General features: G+C 57.2%; 1 protein-coding gene across 1 annotated transcript; it reads right to left on the bottom strand.

Moving 5' to 3' along the window:
- Positions 1-328: 328 nt before the first annotated feature.
- On the bottom strand, positions 329-25,638 carry LOC308346326 (uncharacterized protein). The gene is made up of 4 exons (XM_080809181.1): positions 24,344-25,638; positions 24,086-24,237; positions 14,940-15,015; positions 329-686 (listed from the first exon to the last, which is right to left on the bottom strand). The coding sequence occupies exons 1-4, from the start codon at positions 24,655-24,657 to the stop codon at positions 548-550; spliced, it is 681 nt and encodes a 226-aa protein (XP_080665307.1). The 5' UTR covers positions 24,658-25,638; the 3' UTR covers positions 329-547.
- Between the last annotated feature and the right edge of the window lie 778 nt (positions 25,639-26,416).

The raw sequence follows: 26,416 nt of genomic DNA, 5'->3' as shown, positions 1-26,416 counted from the left end.
AGGAGCGCCGGCGGAGGGGAGGAAGAGCGGCAGCCCAGGGGCAGCCCCCCTGGGGCTCTAGGGACCCCCAAACCGCGCTCAGCTCCGACTTCCTCCACTCCCCAGCTACATTCCTTTCTGGAAAGGAAACTGGCATCCCATAAACCATTAGAAGGAGGGGGACCCGCCCGAGTTAGTTCACCCCAACACGCGTCAGCCACAGGAGGTCAGCGTGGGCTCCCCCGCCCTCCCCGCCCGCCACACACCCCGGGGGGGGAGAGCAGCCCCAGCCAGACAGGACACCCGACAGTCACCCTCCTCATATTAGTAGCACACCCATCACGGCTGTTAAGGCAAGAAACACATTTATTGAGAGCACAATAGGGTGTGCCAAGCCCCAGGTCAGGCGCTTTCAAACCGCATCACTCGCTCCTCACAACAACCCTGTGAGGTAGGTGTCCTCAGGTGTGGGCCAGTGAACGCTCCGCGGTTCCCCCAAGTCTCAGGGCTCCTGAGGGGTGGGCAGAGGTCCAGCCCACGTGTCTGAGCCTCAGATCAGTGCAGTCCATCAGTCAGAGGACGGGTGGCTATGCAAGGAGAGGCCAGGAGGGCTTGCCCCTCCTCGCAGGGGGCGGCCCTGGTCCAGAGTCTTTGGGTCCGGCCTGTCCCGCGGGGACGTGTGCAGGGTGTCCCTGTGGCTGCGGAGGCTGAGAGAGACACAGGTGCAGATGAAGGGGCCCGCTCCCCGTCTCACTGGCTGACAAGAGTTCTCATGCAGACAGGCGGGCCGGGGGGGCGAGGAGAGGAGAGCGGCCCCCGGGACTGGACGCCACCGGACAACACGGGGAGGAGGCCCCGGCTCCCCGCAGCCGTGGGGGGCCAGGGGAGCACCCAGGCACCTGCTCCAGCCCCATCTAGCTAGTGCCCCTCCGTCTCTGGGCTCCCCCACCCACAGAGACTTCCAGAAGCGTAGCCTTAGGACCTGACACCTTCCTGCACCCGTGACCTCTGCAGGTCCTCACCTCACCACCCCTGGATTCCGGAACACTTGGCCTTTCTGAACACCGCCCAGCTCTCCTGCCCAAACCACTGCCAACTAAACTTGGATATTCTCTAAAATATCAGCCTCTCCCTCCTCTGGGGGTTCCTGAAAGTTCTCCCTGATCCCACCTCCCCCACCCACGCCACCCCCCATACCTTTGGCCTCAACTCCCCTCCCCCTTCCACCTTGTTAAATCTCTGTATTTAAAAGCCAACCCTTCCCTCCCTCTCTCCCGGCCTCCCAGAGCCGGCCGGGTGCTTCCCCGACGTCCTCCACACCACACACCAGCCTCTCAGGTCTCCACAGTTCTGGGGAGCACAGGGCTTCGGTGACCAGTGCCCACAGGCCACAGGGCACTGTGGTCAGACCCGGGGCCCACCGGAGAACAAGGGGTGAGGCCACCGGTGTGCCAGGTAACAAAGCATTTATTTTCACAGAAACAATGTCATTGAATCCCACAGTGACCGTGCCAGGGGAATGTAACTATTTCCAGGGTACGAGGGAGCAAAAATCAGCCACACCCAAGAGTGGCCTCGAACCCAGACCTTGATTCTCTGAACCAGCATACGGGGTGCAGCAGGGCGCACGGCCTGCACTCAGGGCTCACCGGCGTCCTCTGAGCGGATTCTACTGTTCCGTACCCATTCTACAGGTGGGAAAACCAAGACTCGGGGTACCAGTGACCTGCGCAAGGCCACCACGCTGGCAAACGGTGGCGCCAGGACCAGAATTCAAACGAGCAAGACCTAGAGAGTCCTGTCCCTCAACCTGTGCCCAGGCACCGTGCTTTAGGGGGTGAGACCGGATGAAAGGAACCAAGGTCTGGAGTCCAATCCCCGCCTTGTTTTGGGGGTGCCTACAGCTGCATCTCAGACTTGGCCCATGCCTTACAGGTTAATTGTCACCCACGGTGGGAACAAAGACATCTCAGGGGGAGACGTCCACAGCCCCAGGGAGGGTGTGGGCATGACCAGGGCCTCCCTCCAGCCTGGGCATTACCCAGTGCCACGTTACCAGAATCACTTGGGCCACAACACAAACGAGGACACTTAAGCCTAAATGAAGATTTATTCTAGACATAAATACATCCAAAAATGTGCAGAAGACAGACATTTCTATCGGGAGGAACCCTCCTCTGGGCTGCACCTTCTCCGGGGCGGGGGGGGGATCCCCACCACATGTGGAGACCCTCGGGATTTGCCCTGAGGAGTCCTTTCCAAGAAAACACTTTCCCCCTAAAGAAACAATGTGGACTCGACTCGCCTATTAGCTGACCGTCAATTCAGTTCTTCCAGTCCATGAAAAACCCTGCCTCGTCAGTCCGTGAGCGTCTATGAGGCGCCTACTAGTGCCTTGAAGGGTCAGAGAAGCATAGATCTCACCTGCCCTCGGGAAATGGGGACCCAGCCCTGCCCACTTCTAGGGGTGGTTGGGATGTCAACAATGGATCACACAAAGGCCTAAGCTTCCAGGAGGTTGAGGTCCATCGGGGAGCAGACACCTAAACACAGACTCAGAGTCCCCTGGGAGGAGGGCCCTATCTACCTGTCCCTCCCATGGGGTCCCTCAGGAGCCTGGAGGCAAGGCCCCCCCGCCCTGCTCAGACATGTTCTCAAGGATGTGGGATGTCCACGGGCCAGATGGCAAGAATGACACAGCGCGAGCCCCCACAACGAAGTCCAAAAAGACAAAACATGGGGCACCTGGGTGGCTCAGTGGGTTAAAGCCTCTGCCTTCGGCTCAGGTCACGATCTCAGGGTCCTGGGATCGAGCCCCGCATCAGGTTCTCTGCTCAGCAAGGAGCCTGCTTCCTTCTCTTTCTCTGCCTGCCTCTCTGCCTACTTGTGATCTATGTCTATCAAATAAATAAATAAAATCTTAAAAAAAAAAATGCTAACAGAAGTGGCCAGGTGGCCAGCTGCGAGGGCCATAAAGAGTGCCAGGTCCTGCCCACCAAGGCTGTGCAAGCAGGAGGCAGAAAGAGAGGGAGGCCAGTGAGGCTTCTGCCGGGGGAGGGCAGGGCAGGAGAGAGGCTGGGGTGCAGAACTCCAACCTACCCGGGGCGGCAGAACGCTGCTCCCCTCATGCATGAGACAAGGGCCAGGCAAGAAACTCAGGGGTCTCCTGAGATAAACCCCACCACCCCAAAATGACGCCTAATACCTCATCTAATGCGGCCAAGCATCAAGTCCCACTTGGACCCAACCGAGCTCTGGAACACAATTGACCCCTGCCAGGCGTCAAGAACACGCAGGCCAGCAGAGGCTGGCCTCAGTCTCTGGGAGACTTGGCTGGCAGGGTCAAAGGGCACCATTCAGCCTGGCTCTGATCCCCCGCTGTCTCTGATCTCAGCTCCCGCATCGAGAAACCGGGCCCACACCCCAGTCAAGCAGGAAGCTTGTGGGGTAGAGCGGTTAACAGCCCCGCCCCCAGCCCAGACTGCAGACTGACTTCTCCACCTTCCAGCCAGAGAAAGAGAGAAGAGGGGGTGTGAGGAAATAAGGAACCCAAGCTTTTCCCCTGAAGGGCAGAAGAAGAAGTCCCCTCTTCCTGCATGGCAGACTCGACCTCGGGCACACACGGACGTCTGCAGAAGCCGCCCCAGACATGGAGTCGACAGGTACAGCAAAGCCCCAAGCAGTCCTCCCCAGCCAGCAGCAACCTCCATGTGAGAAGCAGCAGCCAGGATGGAAAGTGGGACGAGGGGGGAGGCTCCAAGGAAGGAAAAAAGCCGTCACTCATTAATCAAACCAGAATTCACCCTGGGCCAGCTCGCTAACTGCTTGCAGACCGCTCAGCCTCTGTCTTACACGTTCCATTGACTGCTGAAACGCAACCAGCGAAGGTTCGGAACTTTCCAGACAACCCCTCAGCATTCGACCATTCCCAGTGAGAGCCAGAGTTTGATCAGCTCTGTTGTGATGGACCTAGCCCCTGGCCTCACAACCACCCAGTGGAAGGAGCTTTCTGGTGACCCAGCAGAGAAAAGGAGACTGAGGGTCAGAGAGGAGAAGTGACTCGCTCAGCACTGCCCAGTTTGCTAGGTGCCCCCCACCCCGGGGGTCTGCCAGGTTCTAATTTCTAACACAGAACACAGACGGCTGAAGTTTCATCACACGGCACCCCAAACGAGAATCCCGGTTTTCCGACAACACACATCATACAGAGGTCCGTAAGATACAATACAACAATTGTTAACAGGTTAATCAGGAGAGAAATATAAGGTCTTAGGAAGGGTTTTAACATCTGCCGCTGACGTTTGGTTACAATTTGTGGTTTGGCCATTCACCCATGCGTCCAGTCAACAAAAAAGGAAGGTGACCCCTACCACTGGCTTGGTACTGTGTTAGGCACCCGGGCTGCTGGCATTTGAGCCCAAATGTTGGTAATTGAGAGAGGGGACGCTGTGGTGTCTTTGATGGCCAGTACCTAATATTTCGGTGGGCAGTAGTGGGGCGAGGTGGGGAGGGGGGCACTGCTAACGAGGATCTCTTACGGAAGGAGGGATGTGTGTTAAGTGCCGCCCACAGGCCAGACACAGCGGTAGGCAAGACCCAGTGGGTGCTTCCAACCTTTTACAGAGGTGAGCGTGAACGCGTACCCCAGGGGGGCAAGGGTGTTGCCCAAAGAGGCCCCCATCCCCCTGGCATAAAGGTCCCTGCCAGAATGACTTCTATCTAACCCACAACGTCATGCCAACTTAGCACCCCATCCCACGATGCCTGCTGCCCATCTGGCAAAGCGATTTCCCGCTAACCTGCTGAGTCAGTCTGTCCCCGCCTCGGCCTGCCATCCACCCCCAGCAGCCCCCCGGGGGCACGCACACCGCCTGGTCAGAAACCCAGTTCAAAGCCTTGGTTACAACAATCCTCACAACAGCCCTGCGAGGTGGGTGCCATTGTCCCCCCAGAAGACAGACTCAAGCTGTCACGGTCAGTTTAAACCACACACGTTTGTCCAGCTCCGGGGTCCTGGCTTTGCCCACTACGCCCTCTCTCCAATGCAGTGAGTAAGCCGCGGAATTCTAAGCAGAGGCCCCAAGACTTCTGCCTCGTTCCTTACGGGCAGCAGTGAGCTAAAGGGGGCGGGGGTCCCCCCCCGGCCTGGGACCCGCATCAACACTCAGGGCCACATCCAGGTTTGCGAAGCACCACGTGTGTTGGATGCCCAGGTCTGCCAACAGATCATTCCGAGCAGACCCCCGCACGGGGCACGAACCCGGTCACCTCCGTGTGCAATCATCTCTCCCAATTTTCTCTAAATAGAACCCACCATTAACTAATTTCGAAAGGGACAGGAATGGCTCTAGGATCACCACCAGGCGAGATCAGGGTTCTTAATGACTTAAAAGCCAGCTCACGGCCAGAAGCAGCCGCCCATCTCAGACCCCCTAGCCGTCACTCTGGCCTCTTAAGGACACAGGTTATGATTTCTGAACACCTGGGGACACACTTTGCTGATTACCAATCAACCTAGTTTTGTAAGAACAAAGTCAGGGAGGGCAGTCAAGCTTCCCATGGAACTTGGGTCTTGAAGTTGGGGGAGCTGAGCCAAGGGTCAAGCCTTCTGCGGACACAAAGATGCGGCCCCTTGCAGACGGGCTCGTCTTTTCTTCCAGGAGGAAATCATCGGGGTGAGTCCCTGGGAGCCAGCTCCAGTACAGCACCGGCTAACTTGAAAAAAATGGGGTGTGGACCGTGAAGGAATGAGAGGGTGGAGGAATGAAGGCGTGAGTTACAACCACTGCCGTCTGGGGGGGAAGCAGGAGGCTGAAGGCAAAGCTCATGGCAGGGACCATGCACCGGGCAGGGCGGCCTGGGGAGGACTCCTCCGCTCACCGGCGGGGGGCCCTCTCGGACCCCGGCCCCGGATCTGCCGCAGTGGGTGATGCCTGGGAAAGCGCCATGGGGACAGAAAGCCGTGTGGGTGACGGTGGCAGATGAGTCCAGCTGGGACGTGCTCAGAGCAGTGACCCCGGAGGAGAAAGCTCTAATAAGGGTGTTCGCTTCATGACCACAGCCCATGGCGCTACACAGCCCGCCCAAGATGAAAAGGCTTGCTTTCAGGGAAGGGAGAGGCCAAAGCACCAGGTCAAGAAATGGAGGCCAAGTGCGCAGATGAATGGACGGATGGGTTAGATCAACACTGGCAGTCACCGCTGGCCTCCCAAGCCTCGATGCTGGGACAGACAGGTGTGTGACACATTCTGACGCAGGCAAACAGCGCTCAGTGCTGTAGTAGAGGGCTCGGCGGGAAGCAGCAGGGCGTGTTCTGGAAGGGAGGGCAAGCCCTCCGTGGGTGACACACCCTCCCCAAATGGTCTCGATGGCCTTTGAGCCCAGGTTAGTTTGGGGTGGGGCACGAGGGGAAACCCAAGAAGACCAGGGGGTCCAATCTGCTCCTTGGATCACAGAATTTAGTCGCCCCATTGAAGAAAACCTGAAGGGTTCTCCACCAATCCTGATCCAATATGTCCCATCCACCTAAGGACTCAGGGACATTTGCTGACACATCACAGGACACTGGGAATGCTAAGGACAGCAGATGGCCTCTCCTGATTCCCTACGAGGTGGTAAATGACGGTCCAGGGGGCTGGCTCCCTCAAAAGGAAACAGGGCTGAGTGTCAGGGCTGGTGGGAAGTCACTAACGAATGGCCCAAGATGCTAGGCACGGTTCTCTCGACCTCAGAGGATCAAAGAGCTATTCCTGCCCCATGAGAGTTCCAGAGGGTGCGGTGTAGTTTATAAGTCATAAATGCATGAACTCACCCAGGGAATGCGATCGTAAGTGTTGTCAGGCTGCCAAATGGAAAATGTCCCCACCCCCCATCTCCAGGAAGAAGCAAATCCCAGTCAAATAGACCTCCAAGACCATCTAGACCCACCCCACACCTGCTATGTGAATACCCTTTAAACTACCCCCATCAAGGGTCTGCCCAGCCTGCCCCTTGAATGCCTCAAGTGACAGAGGGCTCACGACATCCCCTCCCATTCCATCCTTGACCGGTCTCCCCAGAAAGCCATGACCCAATGGACTTGGACAAACAGTTCACAGAAGAGAAAATACAATTGGTTAACAAGGATACGTGAAAATGCTCAACCTTCATTAGTAATCAAAGCAATGCAAGTTAAAATGACAGAAAAGCACTGTTTAACAGAGAGAAACTAGCAATATCTTAACAAAATGCTAATACATTGCTGGACATTGTAAAATGCTCTAGGCCCTCAGAAATCAGTCAACACCCACACAAACTCCCCGGCCTTTCACTCGAGCAGCTCGACCCCAGGAAAGCCAGTCACATTCAGCACTCACGCTTTCACCCATCCATCCACCATGCGGCATCCACACCATGGTGGGCACAGGGGGTACAAAGATCAATCTGGCAAGCTCCTCGCCCTTGAGGGGCTCACAGTCTAGCAGGAGAAACTGGCATGCCATGAAGCAATGGTCATTTCGGGGTGAAGGAAAGCAATTCGTTAAGAATGAGAAAGAGTGGACGTGCGCAAAGCCATTCGCCGTGGTGGGATTCAGAGCATTAGGGGAAGAAACAAAAAGATGAGTTATACGTCACAGTAGCAAGTAGGCATTGCAAATGATGAACTATAACCGCTCAATGGGACGCAACACGGCCAGTGAGGCGATGATTTTTTTTTTCATGGAAAAAAGAAAAACGCTGATGACAAAAACATTGCATGGAAAATGCAGGATATATGTGGTGAAGAAGGCAAGGTTTAAAGGTTTCAAAACTGAATGCTTATTTAAAAAAAAAAAAAAAAAGGATGTCCACTTAAAAAAAAAAAAAGTATGCCCACAGACAAGAATGCAAAGGGGAAAGAGACAGCGGCATGACGTGGCAGGGTGATGGGTGACCTCCTGCTCTAGGTCAAGTGCCATCCACACCGTTTACATTAGGAACACGAGGGGGGCCTTGGCCTGTCTGCCCCTGAGGCCCGGCCTCCAGCCTCCAGCCTCCAGCCTCCAGCCTCCAGCCTCTGGAAGGCCAACGCTGGGGCTGAGCTTCCAGAGGAGGGAGTTGGGAGTCACAGAGGAGTCTAAGAAGAGCTCCTGGTGTCACTGGGGGAAGGATTTGTGCACGGCGTGCATGCAAAAGTCCAAGTCCAAGAGAGAAAATTGGCTCTCATTTTAGTAAGTTAAAAGAAAGAAAAACACACTGAAGATGTGCCCTGATCAGAGGGGAGCACTGAGATCCCAACTCGGAGCTCGTGGGTGGGTCGGGAACAATGGGGGCCCCACGGGAATCCCCACTCTGGCTCCTACAGCCATTGGTGGGGTGGGGGGCACCAGGGGGAAAGCCCTGTCCTGAATCTCAGCACCCCAGAAGTGGAGACCCTTAGAACACCAGATTTAAAACTCTAAAGGGCCAAAGACTCTGAGGGTCCTGACCTGACACCCCTCATGCCCTCTGCATTCCCGAGAACACAGACAATCGCCTGGATCCCAAACCACACACCCATCGGGGCACCTGCCGGTCTCCCTGGAGCTTCTCCCATTGGCCCATTTCCAGCCCCTGGGACCCCTCCACAGCCCCTCTGACACGGGGAGAAGACTCCCCCAGAGGTCTCTTCCTCTCCCTCTGCTTCCTCCAGGCGTTTGGCGGTGGCCCCCGCCCCCGCCGCCGCCGCCGCCGCTGCCTCCTCCTCCTCTTCCTCCTCCTCCCTGCACACCCAACATTTTAAAGCCTTCCCGCACCTCAACTGACTTCAAATAACCACAGAAAGGTTCCCCTGCCCTGCCCCCACCCTAGTGCACATGGTGACATGTGGGCTGGTCAGGGAAGCTCTTTGGGGGGGTCCCTGGGTTAGCAGGTGCCTCAGGCTTCCCGCCAACTGAGGCAGAGCCCAGAGCCCCCAGATTCCTAAGGAGGAGGAGAGCAGAGCCCTGCAGCCCCAGCATATAGGCCCACGTGGCCCGGCTCCCATGGCCCAGGCATGTGGTCCTGGAGGCACAGGTGGTGGCTCCAGACGCATGAATGCCAGCCTCCATTCCCGGCTACACAAGAGGTGTGGAAGTCACCCCAGTCCCCCTCACTCCTTCTTCACGTCCTATCTCGAACTCTACAGCTATGATTCCTGCGCCCCCCTTCACCGCCCTGAGTGAACACCTTCAGCGTGGCTGCCCGCGCCCCCCCCCACAGCAGTACCCCCCACCCCCTGCGCCTGCTCCCACCCAGGGTCCAGAGCCACTGCAGGCGTTAGCCCCGCCCCGGCCCCGCCCTTCTGGGGGTCCTCATGCTCCCCACCCCGCACCTAGGCGGCACCTCCTGCTCAGGGCACTTGTCACAAATCCAATTTTGGTTTCACGTCCCGAAGGGACACTGAGAGGTCAACAGGGACTCGGGTTGTAGTTTTCGCAGACAAACAGGCACGTAACACACAACTGCACAAATCCTGTCCACTACAGAGAGAGAGGAGACCGGACAGACCCCGGAGGCCCCGGGGTCAGAGATGTCAGTACACACGACCTTCCCGAGGGCAGGTCAGGAGGAGAGAGGACAGCTCCAACGCACACCCCAACGCAATCGCTGCCCAATACAGAAGACATCAGAGAACAGGCGAGAAGACAGGGAGGCCTTGAAACGGGCTCTGGGGATGCCATGTCAAGGGGGCCGGGATCCCGGGACCACATCTGCACCCCGGGCCGAGGTCCGCCTGCCCCGCACTGAGAAAGGCCAGCGGCCCACCGCTAGAAGACCGGGCTGGAGGGCGCGTGGGCACCTTCCAGAAGGTTTCATGAACAAGGTTTCTGGTGACCCTGGGCGCCTGGGTCACAGGGCTCCTGGGTCAACCTCCGCAGGCGCTCCTGGCCCGGCGCCCACCTTTCCCCGCACACCCACACCTCCCCCCCAGCCCAGGGGCGGCCCCCACAAGCCCCGGGGCTCCTGCTCCCTTGCTCTCTGCTGCCCCCTGGCGGGAAGAGCCTCCCTCACGGGGGACCCAGCCCAGGGAGGGGCCGAGACCCCCACCAGGCCCCGCACCCCTTGTTCACGCAGCCTTCTGCAAGGCCCCGGCCCGGGCCTGCCGCCTCCCCAGGGCCACGGACAGGGCACTGCCCACAGGCGGGTCGGCGTCTGCCCCCACGATCCATCGGAGCGGGAAGCTGAGGCCCTTCCAAGGTTACGGATGGGGACACTGAGGGTCGGAGGAAGGAGGCGAACCGGCCCGCGCGGCCAGCACTCCGCGGCCGGGGCCTCCTGAGCGGGCCCCTCCCGGCCAGGCCAAGTGCCGCGCCAAGCACGCAACATGCCAAGAGCCGTCACTCTTCCTGGCCCTCTTCCTACCCTCTCGGGGGGACTCGAGGCCCAAGACACCGCTGCCTTCCTCCCTTCCCTCTCCCCTTCCTCCTTCTGTGCTCCTCCCTCCCCTCCTTCCTCCGCCTCTCCTTCCTCCTTCCTCCTCCTTTCCTTCCTCCTTCCTTCTTGCTTCCTTGTTCCCTCCCCGCCCCCTTCCAGCTCCTCCTCCGAGGTCCTCCGCAGACAGAGCCTTGGGTGTGCGGACCCCCCTTCACAGCCCTTAGCCAGGTGCTCACCTCGCATTTCGTTCCCAATTCCTTTCTCTGATTTCTTCCCAAATCTCGCCTTCCTGACTTTCTATCACTCCTCCCCGCAGGAAGATGAGTCCCGCTCCCCGCTCCTGGGCCCTCCTTTCCCTTCCTGGTCCCCTGTGAAAGAGCCCACTGGGGGAGCCCCCGGCCGGTGCACACCAAGCACCACACCCTGTGCCCAGCCGCAAACTCTCTTCCTGGCCCTGAGCCAACTACTACCCGCAGGTATTTATTCTTTCCTTTCCGGGCCACCATTGCATCTATTTCATTAAAGTGCGAGAAGGCGCAGCCTTGTCATCGGGCGAGCTGTTTCCTTTATTTTTCATTTATGCTCTGAGAGGAGTAATGCATTTATCTATTTAAGGAGAGTGTCTATAAACTAATTATAATCCCTCGTCACACAAGCTCTCCCAACTCTCCATTTGTCACTGTGGTTGTTTTCATGTTTATGATCTTCCATTTTTGGTGTTTTGCTTCTTTTTCCACTCCCTCCACTTCCCTTGTTCTAGAAACAGGGACTGACCCATCTCATGGACCCTTAGGACCGAGGAGCTCATGGCTAATCCTAACAGAGCCTGCTCCTTCGGACACACCGGCCGTGACCTGCTCTGGTGTCCTCCCCTCTGCCTCGGCTCTCCTCCTCTCTCTTCCCCTCTATGGCTGGGTCCCTGCGTCTTTTTGCTCTTGGGCGGGGGGGGGGGGGGGGGGGGAGCTCAGGCGCCCAGAGTCAGATGAGTGACAGTCCCAAGGGCAGTGCTCTCCTGGCAGTCCCGGGCATCTCCACTTCTAATTCAGTCCTCCCTGGATCCATTCATTCTTTCTGTCACCCTTTTATTTCAATATTTATTCTTTTATTTACGGACCTCAGGCGCACAGAATTGGATTCGCCGTCATCTGTGACTCCCGGAGCCTTCGCATCGCCCGTGGACGTGACGCTTCCTTGCATTCATTCATTCATTCCTCGCACTGGTGATTCGGGTCAGAATTTATTTCCCCATCTCCAGAGCCCAGTTTTGAATCAGTCGTAACTCTGGGCTCCCGCCGCCTGCTCGTGTTCTTGTTCTGGTGTGGGCCTTTGTGTCTCGTGGGTCGTGGGTCGGTCTCTTTATTTATGGTCCTGTTTTTATCATTTATAAACTCTGGGGCCCCAGATCTGAATGAATGTGGACGATTGGTGCTAAGCCAGTTCCCTCTCCTAGACTTCATTGTTTGACCTGTTGATTTATTACTTTTTATAATTTTTTTTTTAATTTTAACTTTTTTCCTCCCACTCTTTCAATCGTTCTCGCTGCCTTTCACTCTGCTGGAAATCAGACACCTTCCTCACTGGGTAACATAAACCTTTCTTCTCTTCTACTCCTTCCCTGGGGCGCTCATGTATCCATCCAGTCCTTCTCCCTAGTTAAGTAACTACTTTTCTGCCCCTCGAGTTAGGTGTGTCTACACATAACTGCCTACCCGCTCATCTACTGCCCACCATCCACCCCACCCCCAGCCCGTTCTCATGCTTCTCTGCCTCTTTCCTTTCTTGCATTCTTTCGATCTCTGACACTGAGTCGCCGCAGACCCCTGAATCCTAATGCCTCCTGCAAATGGCCATCCCTGACCTCTGTGGCTCCGTGGTTCCTTCCTTCCTTCCTTCCGACCATTCTCCCTTCCTGTTTTATTTTTCTTTATCAGCTACTTGTTCCACTAATAATGGATGTGAGCGCTCAGACTGACCTATGACCATCCATGGTTCGAGCCCACCCGCTCCCACGGATCTCTGTCCTGGCGCCCACCGCTCTGTTTGGTTGCCGACCACCCTGAGAGCTGTCCTTCCCTCCAATGCCAGCTTTGCTTCTCCCCTCCACTCGCCTGCCTTCCTTCTCCTGGGGCTTCGGGGCCCCGATGACATGAACGACAACCCTGCTGCCCACGTTCCTGGCTCCCCTTCACTCTGCCCCCTCGGTTTCTCTGGATCCTGAGTTACTTGCTGATTTACAGACGTCTTACTTGATGGACAGCACCCTGGCTTGTGGAACTGGACTCACTCTAACTTCTGCTGCGTGACAGCGCTGCACCCCGCGTTCCACCGCCGTCCGCCTGCAGGAGCGTCCCCACGTTCCCGGACTTCTGGACCTGCTCCTGTTCCTTCCATGCTTCTTGATTTTTATTTGGGTATTTTACTTTATTCTCCCTTGTATCCTTTCACGGGACAGACTCAGCTCCCAGGACTGGGGGACACCACAAGCCCCTGCCACCATGCTCCCATCCAGGTCTAGGAGTTTCCACCACTCACTCTCTCTTCTTGGCTTTCTTTCATTTTGGTATTTATCTATTCATTTACATGGGCCTGCAGTTAGAAAACTTCTGGTAAAAGTTAACTCACTTCTTTGGTGTCCTGGGTGTCCTCTCTCTCTCTCTCTCTCTTTTTTTTTTTTTTTTTCTACCTATTCTTCAAACTCTTGGCTGCTGATTTATTTGTCTATGCCAGGAGCCCACCTGCAGACTCGTTTTAACTCCTGGTCTGCGATCACCTGATGTACTCCTCCTTATATACTTGTGCATGTCCTAATTTAAGAAAATACTAGTTCTTCCTTTCGTTTACTATTTACCTTTTGCCGTGTTCTCTCTCCCCCCCCACCAATCGCCTGCTCCCTCACGCCCGCTCTCGTACCTGTCTGATTTTCATGGGACTCACCCTCTCGTTCTCACCAGGGCTCGGGCAGTCCTTTCAGTGACCTTCTCCTTAGGCTTTTTCATTTTAATTGTGCTTTGACACACAAAAAGCCACCTACAGGACCCCGATGAGACCGGAGGGAAGCGTGCACCATGAACCTGTCATCGCGATCCTTGTCCTAAACCTACCCATCACCTCCGGAAGCCTCCTCCCGCCTGGAAGGATCGTCATCATCGCCATCACTCATGATCAGAACACTTCACAGAAGATCTAGCCTCCTAGAGGGTGTGTAAGCACACGACACAGCCCTGTGGCTACTGGCTTCTGCATTTCCACCCCTGGGTCCTTCGCTCTCCTATTTACCTTTTATTCTTGTACTGGTAAACTTCAGGGACGGTCTATTTGCATCACACCTATGTCTGGGTCTACGGTGACTGGGTGTCGGCTCGTGAGTGGCTCTCTTTACACACTGACTGAACACTTCACTGATTTAGAGATGAACATCCTGCGCACCGAACAGGATCTCGGTCACGGCACTCTCATCCCGGCTTGCTCCCTTCTTTTCCTAGTTATGTGTTCATCCACTCCTTCCTGCTTTCACTCATCCAACCACGGGCCCTTATTTGGATCAGGTAACAGATACCCGTGAAATGACCTCCCAGTAAGAGAAACGGAACACCCAGAGTATCTTAGACCCTCCTGCTTGCTCCCACCAAGCTGACCACCGAGGCACAAGCCACAGTCCCTAACACATACACATGGCAGATGTAGGCACAGGCAGAGTCAAGGTTAGTGCAGCCGGCCTGCCCCCCGCCCCCGCCCCCAGGGCTCACGTCCTAGACCAACCCGGACAGATATATAATTAGGGCCGGCTTCCCCAGGCCCCCTCGGCAGGGCAGACGCATCCCCCCTGGACCCCAGTGAATGGCCATCCCCATGAGAAACCTGTTTCAAGACCCCAGAGTACACAGAGACACACACACACGTTGTACACAGTCTCCCCAGTGGGAAACGACAGACATGGCGTTCATTTCTAAATAGACGGCTTTGTCTGTAGCAATATGAAAATATTTTGGCCTTTCAAGGCAAATACAAAAGAAACTACCCATTACCATTGCTGAGTGTCTCAGTCCCAAACAATAAAGAACTTGAAGAGGTTTAGCCGGAAACTTTGAAGACAGAAAATCTGCCCATTCTGTTTTCCAGACATTTCAAGGGGGTGAGCGAAGGTCATTGGAGCTGGAAGCCCGTTTGGGAGGCTGGTCCCTCGGCCCGCGTTTTTTCCTTGGCCCTTTGAAGGGCCCCCCAGCTCACAAGGGCACTTCCATCCTAGTCTGCCCTGGGGCACAAGAGCCAAAGGGACACTCAATAATGAAAGGGCCATTCATGGAGAGGAGCTAGAGAGAAGGAATTCTCTGGGGGTCCGGCACTCGAAGCCGCCTATAGAATTCTTTTGCCACAGAGACAACACAAGGAGGCTGGGGGTCCTGCCTTACAACACAAGCCCCCCCCCCCAAGGTCTGCAATCAGTTTGCCTCACTGGGCACCCACCTCCCCGTGAGCGGCCCCTTGGCCAGCGCTCACCAGCACCCCCCCCCCCCGCGAGGCCTCGCCTGGCCATGTGCTCTGGGCGGCAGCCCCCCACCCTCAGTAACAAGCCCACAGATGTGTCCCCCCACACCCCAGCAACTTACGATTTGAACGCCGGAGGGTGCTGGGTGGCGTGTCGAGGTCTGTCCTTCGATGGAGGATTCCGGATGGCGTCTTCAGCTGGAATGAGAGTGCGCAGGGTCACTGGGTGGAAACTCACCCAACTAAAGCAGGGACTCCCCAACTCCCCAGCAAGTGTGGAATTGGTGAAGTCAAGCATTTCTCTTTTCCGTACACGCTCGCGTGCTCACTCACCTGCCAAGCTCCCCACCCCAGCCTCAGCTGCGGACAGAGTGGATGGGCGCAGGCCCAGAGGCAGGGACGTGACTCCTGACCCAAGAGTCCTTGGCTTAGTGCGACGCATGGAACTAAGTGCCAAGGACTTACAGCATGAATGACAGCTGATCTGAACACCAAAAGGGTGCGGGGCAGACTCCCTGGAAGGGCGTCCCACCGTGGGGGAAGAGCAGTGCTAAGACACAGTGTGTCCTCGGGCAGAAGTCAACAAGGCAGGGCGTGAACGTGGGTAGGACTAGAGCGGCAGGCTGGGGACCACGGGCTGTGGAGTCTTGAATGGACAGTGTGTCCTAAAACCATGGCACACAGTCAGGGGACAGAAGACCGTGGTGCCCAGAGAGATGCCTCCTCTTTAATGATTACGCGCACCTTTCTTTTTTTTTTTTTTTTTTATAATTTTATTTATTTATTTGACAGAGGAAAGATCACAAGTAGGCAGAGAGGCAGGCAGAGAGAGAGAGAGGAGGAAGCAGGCTCCCTGCTGCGCAGAGAACCCGATGTGGGGCTCGATCCCAGGACCCTGAGATCATGACCTGAGCCGAAGGCAGAGGCTTTAACCCACTGAGCCACCCAGGCGCCCCTACGCGCACCTTTCAATCAGCACCGTGACAGGCTGTGTCCAGGCACATCAAACCTTATGTTTCAAGCATTTGCCTTAAAGTTAAAAAAAAAAAAGTGGGTTCAGTAACAGAAGTTACTACAGATCTGCCAAAACACACCGACGGTACAAGAGGAAAGAGGGAACCCAAAGAATGGCGTAAGCGCTGTAGTTCAGTCCACAGCAACGTATCGCCTGGCCGACCAGCGAATCATGTGCCACCCAACGCCAGCTGTTAGAGAGAGGAAAACTCAGGGATGGGGACAGGTACAGGAATGCTCTGTACCTGGCCATTCACTTTTTCTATAAACCTGAGGCTGCTCAGGAAAAGAAAAAAAAAATCTATTTGTTAAAACAAAACAAAACAAAACAGATTTTTCTAAGTGAGTTGACTTTGAACACACGTGCCATAGAGTCTAGGGAGGGTGAGTAGCTGCGGCCGGAGGGCGGTCGGCCCCCATGAGGTCTCTACAGCTCTGTGAGGTGGGTGAGGGCGCAGCCAGAGGTCAGGGCCAGAGAGCGTGCAGGGTAGGAGCTCCAAGGTAGGGAGGAGGCCCTGTGCAGCTCCCCCTGCCCTGACATACGTCCTGTGGGGTGCCCTCCATTGTCTACACCTCCCCAAGACTTGGCCGGGACACCGCGGGGTACGCCTCTTGCTTCTAAATCCTCCTAAAAATTCCTTCCCTGGCCTCGAGCTTCCCAAACCCTGTTTTCCCCTAATCGGTTGATTTTATAACTGAAAAAACAAAAGTCACTAAAAAATAAGTAAATGTTAACCAAAGAGTCATAAGCTGGTGGACGGCCAAAGACAGACTCTGGTGATACACCAGCCCTGGCCCCCCATCTGGAGCTGGAGACCACCTTAGCTCGTTTCCAGCCCTCCCTGGGAGCCTGTGAGCACCTGGGGTGGCCCTCTGCTCATGATCACAGTCCCAAGGTGACACTGGGACTCCAGACCCTGAACACACAGCCAGACCCTCCTCTGCCCCAGCACTGCCACTTCCCGTGGGAACAAGGGGTAGGAATGGGGGTGGGGGGAGGAGTACTTTGGTGTATTTAATAGGACCAAGGAAATCAGGTCGCTTGGGGCATCTGTGTTTTTTCTCCTGCTTCTGCCCCCCGGGCCCCATGAGTGTCCCCCCCCCCACCTGCCCCCAACCCCCGGAGCTCCTGACAGTCCTGGATTAACTTTGAGGCAGACCCAGGCTGCCTGCAAAGACATGGCGCCGGCCAAGTCAGACATTGGGTTCAAAGCTGCGTGCAGCATAGCCCTGGGTCTGCCGGGATCGAAGATAACAGAGCATGGGGCTGGAAGCGCAACAGATGTGGCGGGGAAGCCACAGGGATGAGTCACTGTCTGGAGCCCAAGGAAGACACAGGGCTTCCTTATGGGGTCCACAGACACCACGGCCACCAGCATTTGATCTCATCTCCTAAATGCCTGCCCCGAGCTCCTGATCCAGGAAGCCCTGGTGGACGTCCCAGAAATATCCCCGTGGCTTCCCGGGATTAGCCAAGTCTAGCTCTGGGGGCGCCTGGAGGGCTCAGACGGTTCAGCATCTGCCTTCGGCTCAGGTCACGATCCTGGGGCCCTGGGATCGAGCCCCGCATCGGGCTCCCTGCTCGGCAGGAAGCCTACTTCTCCCTCCGCCCCTCCTCCCCGCTTGTGTTTCCTCACTTTCAAATAAATAAACTAAATATTTTTTTTAAAAAGAAAAGAAAAATCTAACTCTTCATCTCAAGATTTTAAAAGCGGCCAGAGGCCCTTTTCCAGCGGCCAACAGGACCTAGCGCGTCTGGCATGGCATGCCTTTGATACAAAGAACTTATGGATGTTTAGAGCAGGGAGAGACACAAAAGGATTATTTTCAATCAAACGGTGATTTCCAGAACTAGAGCCCATAGTTTATACAAATAATCAGCCTCGCCTCAGATCTCAGGCTTCCTACCTGTTGAGTGAAGACCGCCCTCCCACAACTTCCCTTACAGACGCGGGCTCTTCGCAAAACTAATTTCCTGTACCTTTGTGAAGACCGGGGCCTGGACATTACGGACCCATTTATGAAAATGGGAGCGGTAATTGGGACATCTTTTGAAATCACGTCCCCTCTCTCACCGGCCCCCCGTCAGCCCTCTAATTTCCCTTGGCCGGACCACGGAGGATGTTTACATATGCCTGTTCCTGGAACCCGCTCTCTGCTACAGGAGTGGGCAATTAGAGAGAATTAGGGCCTATTTGGTGTATGTTTACGGTTTATGGCTGGAGTGGTGGAGGCAGCCTCGGGAAAGGCGGCCGCTGGTCTAATTGAGGCAAGCGATTTCTCGATTCCTCATTTCTGCTCCCAGGTATTATATTAGCAACCAAGGTCACGAAACAAAGGCCACAGCCCACAGTGGCAATAACCAGGCGCGGCAGCGGCCCCGGGCTCCGGGGACTTATTTACCAAGCACAGGCGAAGCACAAAGGGCTACCTAGAGGCGGCTTCTAAGTTGGGTCAGGGACGGGCAGCTGGCATAGGCCTGGTTACTGAGCACTATTCCAGAAGTTGCCATCCTGATGGCTTTTTCAGTTCTCAGCTGAGCGGGCGAGGGCACTGGCAAGAGGTGTTGCCCAGCGTCTCATGACCAAAGGGCACAGGGTGAGCCCCAGGGGCTGGCACGGCCAGCCGCATCCTCCTGGGACTGCCGCCACGGGGCCCGTCTCGCTGCACACTGACCACTCCACAGCCCAGGAGGGTTTTCCAGGCCTGGCCAGCGGCCCACCCGTATGGAAAAAAATGCTCCATAAAATGCCATCCTGGCCCCAGAGTATGCCAGCAAGCCCCTGGGAGCTAGCTTGGGGCATGAGCGCTGTGGGGATCCTGTCCACGAAAAGCTGACCGTGGGTACTGACCCATGACTATGCTAGTCAAGCTGGTGGCTACCAGCAGTGGGTTTCGCACCCAGGGCCCGCTATCCGAGACAGGGCACCAGCCCTCTCTACTCTCTGTGTCCTCTCTAAAGCAGAGGGGCTGGGACAGCAGGGCACCAGCGATCTCTGATCCCCTGACTTGCAAACCAACCAACCAACCACAGAGGACCAGTGAGGCACCTGGAAGGAACCTAGAGCTTCAGGGTCCTCAGCTGACGGCGATCCTGCATTGCCCCATGTTACAGATGGGAAAACTGAGGCCAGAGGGCTAGAGACAGGATCCAAAGTCACACCCAAAGTTGGGGCTGAGCATGGGCTGGAACCAGGTCACCAAAAGACCGTGTCCAGAACACCCATTTAGAACCTTCTCCACTGAACAAGTCCCGGGTAGTGGGGGTGTGCCCTGCCTCCAGCCAAGAGGCGAGTGGGGGGGCCCTCTCTGGACACATCTTCCACCCACTGCCCCCTCTGTTGAAACAGGGCCCTTGCCTTTCCCAGACTGACACCCCATGCTCCTTCTGCCTTATAGAATACACAGAGCTGACAGGCTACTACCCCATTCTCCAGATGGGGAAACTGAGGCCCAGAAGCTGGCAGCAAGAGGCTCCGGCCAAGACTGAGACGGGGACTCCTTTCCTCTCATGGCTGGGATTTCTGCCACAGTCACCCCAGAGGGGCCAGAGCCCTCAGAACAGTTGGGGGTTATGCTGGCGCAAACTCTGCCCTCCATCTGGCTGGGTCCCCTTGCTCGATGCTGCCCCTGGGCCTGTGAGCCATGCCGAGCCCCGTCATCCTAAGTGTGGACACTGGCTCCCAATTCATGACTGCCTCCAGCATCAGGTGGGCCTGGAGATTGGGGAGAAGGCGGGGAGCGGGGGGAGGGGAGAAGGAGCAAGCAGCCTGACGGGCTGGTATAGACACACGGTCAGCCCTCAGCCCCTCAGACCCTCCTCCTGGTCCTCTCCTTCCCACCCTGGAGTCCTGTCCCCCCAGCCCCATCTGCCCGTCTGGTGTTCTCTAGGGCATCAGGCCCGATTTGATCCAGTTCTGGTTTAGGGGCAGAGGCACAAGCAGTCTGCGTCCTGAGACACATGCAGAGAAGCCCCAGACCTGGGGAGCAGGAGCACGTCTGGGGTCGCGCTGGTGGGGTGACTGGCTAACCGTGTCATTGTGCGGCCTCTCGTCTGCATGGCGCGGCCCCCAAAACACACACACACACACACACACACACACTCTCCAGTACAGGGAAGGTGACTGAGCTTTTCTCCTTTTCATCTGAAGAAAAGGCACCTTCTATTGAAAGAATGTATTCACAGGACCTGGGAAAACTCCTGTGCACTCAGCCCTCCCGATTATCCCCAGGTGGCTGTTCTCCACGGGGGGCGCCCCCACATTCCTTTCTGCCTGCGCCTTTGTTCCGACTCAAACAGCCCTGGGAGCTCCCAGGCTAAGAGTTTCCTCCTTAAGCCCCTGCCAGAGGCCCTATTCACTGCCAGAGAAGGAGGCAAAAGGTGGTGGGCAGCCTTCCTCTCCCCCGACCCCCAGGCTGGGAGGACTTAAGAACTCTCCATCTGGATTGTTTTTAAGCCCAAAGAAATTGGAGAGCAATTAAGAGACCCGGGGCTACCGCCCCAGCCTCCTCTCCCCTGATTAATTCCCCTCTCCCACCCGCATCCCCCCCCCGGGGGGGGGGCGACCCCAGCCTCAGCTCCTCTGCACCTGCTCCAGCCCCAGACCCTCACGAGCCCGGGCCTCGGGGGAGGGGGCAGCTGAGAAGACAGAGATCTTTCTGCAGACTTTCTCATCAGTCAGTTCCCAAAACCATGGCTAGAGCAGTGGATTCCACTGTTTTCCACAGTGAAGACCGGGATACGGGGATACGGGACTACGGGACCAAGCGTCTGAAGAAGGCGCTAGAAATTCCAGAATGTATGGGCTCCTCCAAGATGGGTCTCTCACCCTAGCACGGTTGAGGAGTCCCCCCCCCACCCCACACCTGCTTCTGCTTGGTCCAACTGAACTTGGGACCCCTCTCGCTGGTACTGCTCTGTCCTGCTGGGGTGCAGGGTGCCGGGACCAGGGGGTTGGTGGGGGACACCTCTGGGGAGAGATCTCCCAACAGAGTCCCCAAGGGCTCTCTGAACTCATTCCTAGCTCTGAAACACGGACTCATTTCACATGCCCCTGCAACACCCCATCCCTCAGACTTCCCTAAAGGGCCCGGCTTCTCAAGCCACTCAGGACGCAGGGCTGGTTCCCCTTGGAACCAGGCCCTGTACAGAGAGCTGTCCCTCCTTCCCTGCCCACACTCGTGTCTCCCTTTCAAAACGGGAACTCCACACTCAAGATGGCCTCGTTTGGAAAGATACAACTCTTTTCCAGAATTTTCCATCTGCTCACACCCTAGATGGGAGACCAGGCGATGCTTCCTTGTTCTCCCCTTTAGGAGAGAGGACAGGGGTTAAAGCCGCGGAGGGAAGGGGACTGCTCCCTTCCTGTGTTAAACACGGGTTTTCTAAAAAGAAGCTGCCCCAGGACCGCAGGCCTTTCTCAATTCAGCTGACAATGCTGGTCTCGCCATCACCCACTGCCCTTTAACCCTTTGGAACCTTAATTTGTCTCTCTCCACACCCCCTTCTGTGTAAAGCCGCCTCCTTCTTTTCAAGGAAAAATTCATTAGCAAGCTCATTAAAGATGGGTCGATTTTTTTTCTCTTTCTGGAAATCAGATTGCTCATAAAAAACACATTGGAGTTACTTCATGTAAACGAATAAGAAACACATGCCCCCCGTTGCCCGTACGTCTTGCCAGGTTTTGACATTATTTGGAGAAATGTGCTTGGAAATGCATTCGGGGTTTGAATCACAAGTCAGGAGGCATGAGGTCAGGGGCCCCGAAAGCTGCAGGGAGCCCCCCCACCAAGCAACCTGCAGGTGGGAAGACGCGGGGCCGAGGGGGCGCTCTGTGTCCTTCCCTGAGTACAGAGGCTGAGCTCTGTTCTGGGCTCCGTTTCCCACCCACTTAGGGGGACGCCAGTGGGATGGGACCGCCAGCTTCCAGACGAGACCACCATCTCCTCCACGCATCTGTGCCCTCCTCGGAGCATCCACTTAGAGGCAGGACAGAGAGACCCCTCCCGCCACACTGACAGGGCCCTCTGCCCTCTGTCTAGCCTGTCTGGGACTCCAATCCACACCCGACTGCTCAAGGGTGGGCCAATCCCTCTACAAAGAGAACTTTCCCGAAAATGATCATTTCTTTCAACACTTAATAACGCCTGGAATGTTCGGCTGTGAGGCTGATTATTGATGATGTTCTGTTTTAACTCCTTTAATTGAGAAGACTCGATCTAATCTTTATTTTCTGCTTAAGGACGTGCAAAACGCAAAATAACGTGTGACACACACAAAAATGTGTATTTGCCTGAGACGGAACGTTCACGAGTGTACCTGAGATACAACCAGGCCCAAAGAGAGGCCATCCCACCCTGCTGGGGACGAGGAGGGGCAGGGGCTGGCAAAGGCTGGGGGTGAGCTGGACACCTGCCCTCGCCTTGACTCCGCCCCTCAGTTCAGCCCACCTGGAGGGCCTGCTGAGATGTCCCTCCAGAAGAATCCAGAAACCATGGGCTCTTGGCTCAGACTAGCTCTGTGGATCTGTCTGGGAAGCTCCAGATACGACACACAACTCGACCCCCCCAGGCCCCCGCCCCCCGACCTGCATCCTGCCCTGTGTAAAGCTTCCCTCCCAGGCCTCTCTCTCTGCCACGTCACCCTGCTTGCTAACGGCTCAGCAAATGCCAACTATGGAGTAAATATCACAGGACAGAGCTTTCCTGGTGCCCCTCCTTGGATTCAGCCCTGGGCACACACTCCCCGCCTCTAGGCAGCCCGACTGGCTCTCCAGGGAATGAAAACAAGCAAAGACAACGGTCCCTGGGCTCGGAGGCCTCCGCCTCTCGTCGCCTACACTGACGGGGTCTGTGGACAAGTAATATCCGCAACCCATTTCCCTTTCAGGGGAGAAGAGCAGGGCAGACCTGTCTCTGAAACCTCCATGGGATGAGAGGGCATTAGGGAGCCTGAGTGAGAGACCCTGGGGGTCTGCGGCACCTGGAGGAGGCCCCCCTCCCCGCTCTGCTCATCGCCCGCCCTCTCACAGACCCTGGGGACCCCCGGGGGCCAAGGGGGACGCTGGCATCTGGCCCGGGGACACTGGGGGACCCACCCGAGGCTCCGTAAGTATCTGTGGGCTCGAGTTAGCCTCACCAGGCCATTCCCCATCTCCCACCTGGACCACCCCAGGAGTCTGAATGGCCTCATCTATCAGCCCAGGGGCTACCCCAGGAGCATGAGGCGGGAGATACAGCAGGCACGGACGGAGTCAGCCTCGCTAGCGCGGCCCCCTGCGTTGCTGACTCTGCCAGCAGCCCCCACCCCAAGGCCCCTCCGGGAGACTCGGCTCCTGGGATCCGAAAAAGAAAATGTGCCCTCGGCCGAGCTTCCTTTCTTCCTGCCCGTCTTGCTCAGCTGCCACGTGGGCCACATCGCTGCGTGAGATCTCCCAGGGAACCCCGCTAGACCCTCCAGTCCCTAAGACAAAGCTGGTCTCAGGCACCCCAGCAGGGCCCTAGCCCTGAGCCCCCATGGCTCCTTCCATGCGTCTGGAATAAGGAAAGCCCAGATAGACAAATGACTCGTTCTGGCGTGAACCGTGCGGCTATAATCCTCTGCTTTCTTCTTCCCCACCATTACCGATTTTATTTAAACAGACTCAAACATTCCCATCTCGTTGCAATTTCGGGGGTGAGGAAAACGGGCCGAGAGAAGAACTCACTCAAAAACGACTCTGCGATTCAAGGACATTATCAAAGCCTGGTGTGTGAGAACTCACGAGGACTGACACAGCTTTGGCTTTCGGGGAGAAAAGGTTTTCTACGGACAGACAAGCCTTCCTGTTTCCATGTGTCCCCGCTGGCCGGAGGGCCGGGCCTCCGAGACCAGAGAGGGCGCCTGTACCGGCCCTCATTTCCTTCCCGTGCTTAGCCACGCTGCACTGGGGACCTGCCGTGTGCCTGGCCTGAGCTGGTTCTTGGGGGCCCGTGGCCAGAGTTGTGGACACCCCTCACTTACCGTGCCCGGCCCAAAGCATGCCACGGCCCCGGGGTGGGCCCCACGTGCGCCGGCGCCATGTGGCCACGGTCCCGGCGGCTCCAGGCGGCTCCAGGCGGCTCGCAGACCCCCGCCAGGCCGCAGGGTCGGTGGAGAAGAAGATTTGCTCTTGGTAGTGGCCCCCTCCCCAGGCTAAATGTGTACCTTCTAGAATCGAGACGTGTGAGCTGAAACTAGTGAAATTCTGGTGTCGTGAGAAAGCAAGACACTCACCCCAAAGCGGGTGGAAGCGGAGAGGCACGGGACTGGCGACAGGCAGCTCGGCGGGCTCCGTGGTGCACAGCGGCGATCCTCCGGGGGCTGCTCTGGCCTCTTCCATCGGGCTCTTCGGCCGGCCCAGCCGGTGTGCCGGGGACAGGGCTGACCTGGCAGGAGAGGCAGGAGATGAGGGTTATGACAAGGCTGGCACTTCAGAGGAGCTACACATACATACATACACACACACACACGAGGCAGTGAGCCAAGTCTCACCTGCAGCGTGGTTTTCGGTGGAAGGAGGTGGCTCGTGGAGATGAGCAATGACACGAAGCAGCAGCCACGGACCCAGTTCGTAGCCCCCACACCGGCCGTGAGGCCTGGGGCACAGCAGAGCCCAGGCCTCCCAGGGACAGGCTGTGGCTAATACCCGGTGGGACGAGACGAGGGGCCTGGGGGGTGGGGAGGGGCAGGACAGAGGTCTGGCTGCAGCCACGGTCACTCCGAACCCCCACACCCCCCCACCCCCACGGGAGGAGGCATCCGAGGATGGCTGGGGGAGGTGGCATGGCGGCAGGGGCCTGTCCCATGGGCCCTGGGGACCGGTTCTCTGGCCACACAGGGGAAGGGTCTCCTTAAGCTGGGGAAGGGGCATTTATACCCTCGAGAAGGCCAAGAGGCAAGCAGGTGGGAGACGGACGAGGAAGCAGGCAAGACCGTTAGTAACCACAGGTGTGGGCTCAGCAAGGAAAATCAACCAGCTAAGCAGAGGGCGGGACAGTGGAGGCCCAAAGGGATCAGGAGCCCAGTGATTCAGGTGCAGAGAAGGGGTAGATGGGTCGGGCGGGGCGACAGACTGTGGCAAGCAGAGCTCCCGGTGGGTCAAGGTGGCCACCAAGACAGAGCAGAGCAGGTAGGCAACCGGACAGAGGGCAAGCCTGCGGAGCTCCCTGGAGGTTTCCAGCCAACGCCTGGTGCACAGGGGCTGCATTTGGCCCCAGAACAGAGAGGTCCGGGTCACAGACCCCGACTCAAGAGGGAGACCTGGGGGGCCGGAGCCCGGGGGGCACACACACACCACAGCAATTCCCGCGCCCCTGCCTCAGTCCTGAGCTGTAGGGCGGGGGGCGACTGCAGCCGTCAGCACTCAGCTACGGGATGGGGGGGCGGGGGGATATCCGGGAGGCAGAGAGGGCAGGAGGGGGCAGAGCCCTGGAGATGGGCACCTCCAAGTGTCCCCCAGGGCTTAAATGAAAGGTCACCGGGGCCAAGTGGCCCAAGGCGGGCCTGCCCTTCGCGCCCTTCTGCCGGCCTTCTCCAGAGGCAGCCTGAGGCAGCACGAGGCCGCCCTCAGCAGAAGCAACCCCCCGGCCAGCCCTCCCGGGGAAGCAGAGGCCATCAAGGGACACGCTAAGGGACGCTGGGGCTGAGCCGGGGCCGGGCCATGGGCTCGTTCAGTAAGGATCAACTGTTGGATGACGGGATGGACGCCTGAGTGAGTGAAGGGGCAGGACCAGCAAAGCCCAGCTCAAATGGGGCCTGGGGGCAGGGCGGTGCCCACACTCCCCCTCAGAGAAACGACTTCCCGCCTCCTCCCCCCCCCCCCGTTTGCCTGACGCTCCTCGGTTCCCAAAGACTCCCGTCTAGCGTCACGAGTACGGCGGGTCCTTCACTGACTCACCTGTCCAAACAGACAGCCCACATACTCTTACTGAACCCCACTTAGTGCCAAGCTGAGGCTGGGGCACCCAGAGGAAGCCATGGGCTGGCCTAGGGCACCCCCGGAGGACCCAAATCAGGAAATGGGTGATGGAAGGAGGGAGAAGGCGGTGGACAACAGAGATGGGCCGGAAAAGGAGAAAAACAGAAACTCGGGGCGGGGGTGGGGGGGGCATCTCCTGGCCTCAGGCATTCTTTGCTTTTCCACCTGGTGAAGCCGCCTCTTCCTAGAAGTCCAGAGCCTCCAGGATTGACTTAATGAGGGATGTTGAGACCAGTGGGTTTTGGTAGGATCCCTATTTTCAGAGGCGCTCAGCCTCACCCGGTCCCCTCACCCAGGCAACCTCTGGGTCACTAGGACAGCCTCGGACATGGTTCAGGTGCTCGACGAGTTGGGTTTGCAGATGTGAAAAGAGTAAACGAATTCTAGGCCGTGATGCCAGAGAACCTTTAGCCAACAGAGAACTGTGAGCCTCCTCCCCTCGCTCCCATCACCTCCCTTTTCCTTTCGTTCTCCATCTGGCTGAAGGTCTGGCTAGAGTCTGATGCTTAACGGAGTGATCTGATCTTGATCGGCCTTGGGGTGAGAAAAGCCCAGAACTGCGGACTTGGGGGGTGGGGATACCTGCT

Source organism: Martes martes, assembly GCF_963455335.1.
Source record: "Martes martes genome assembly, chromosome: 7".
Lineage (NCBI taxonomy): Eukaryota > Metazoa > Chordata > Mammalia > Carnivora > Mustelidae > Martes > Martes martes.
This window is presented reverse-complemented; position numbering and strand designations above follow the sequence as displayed.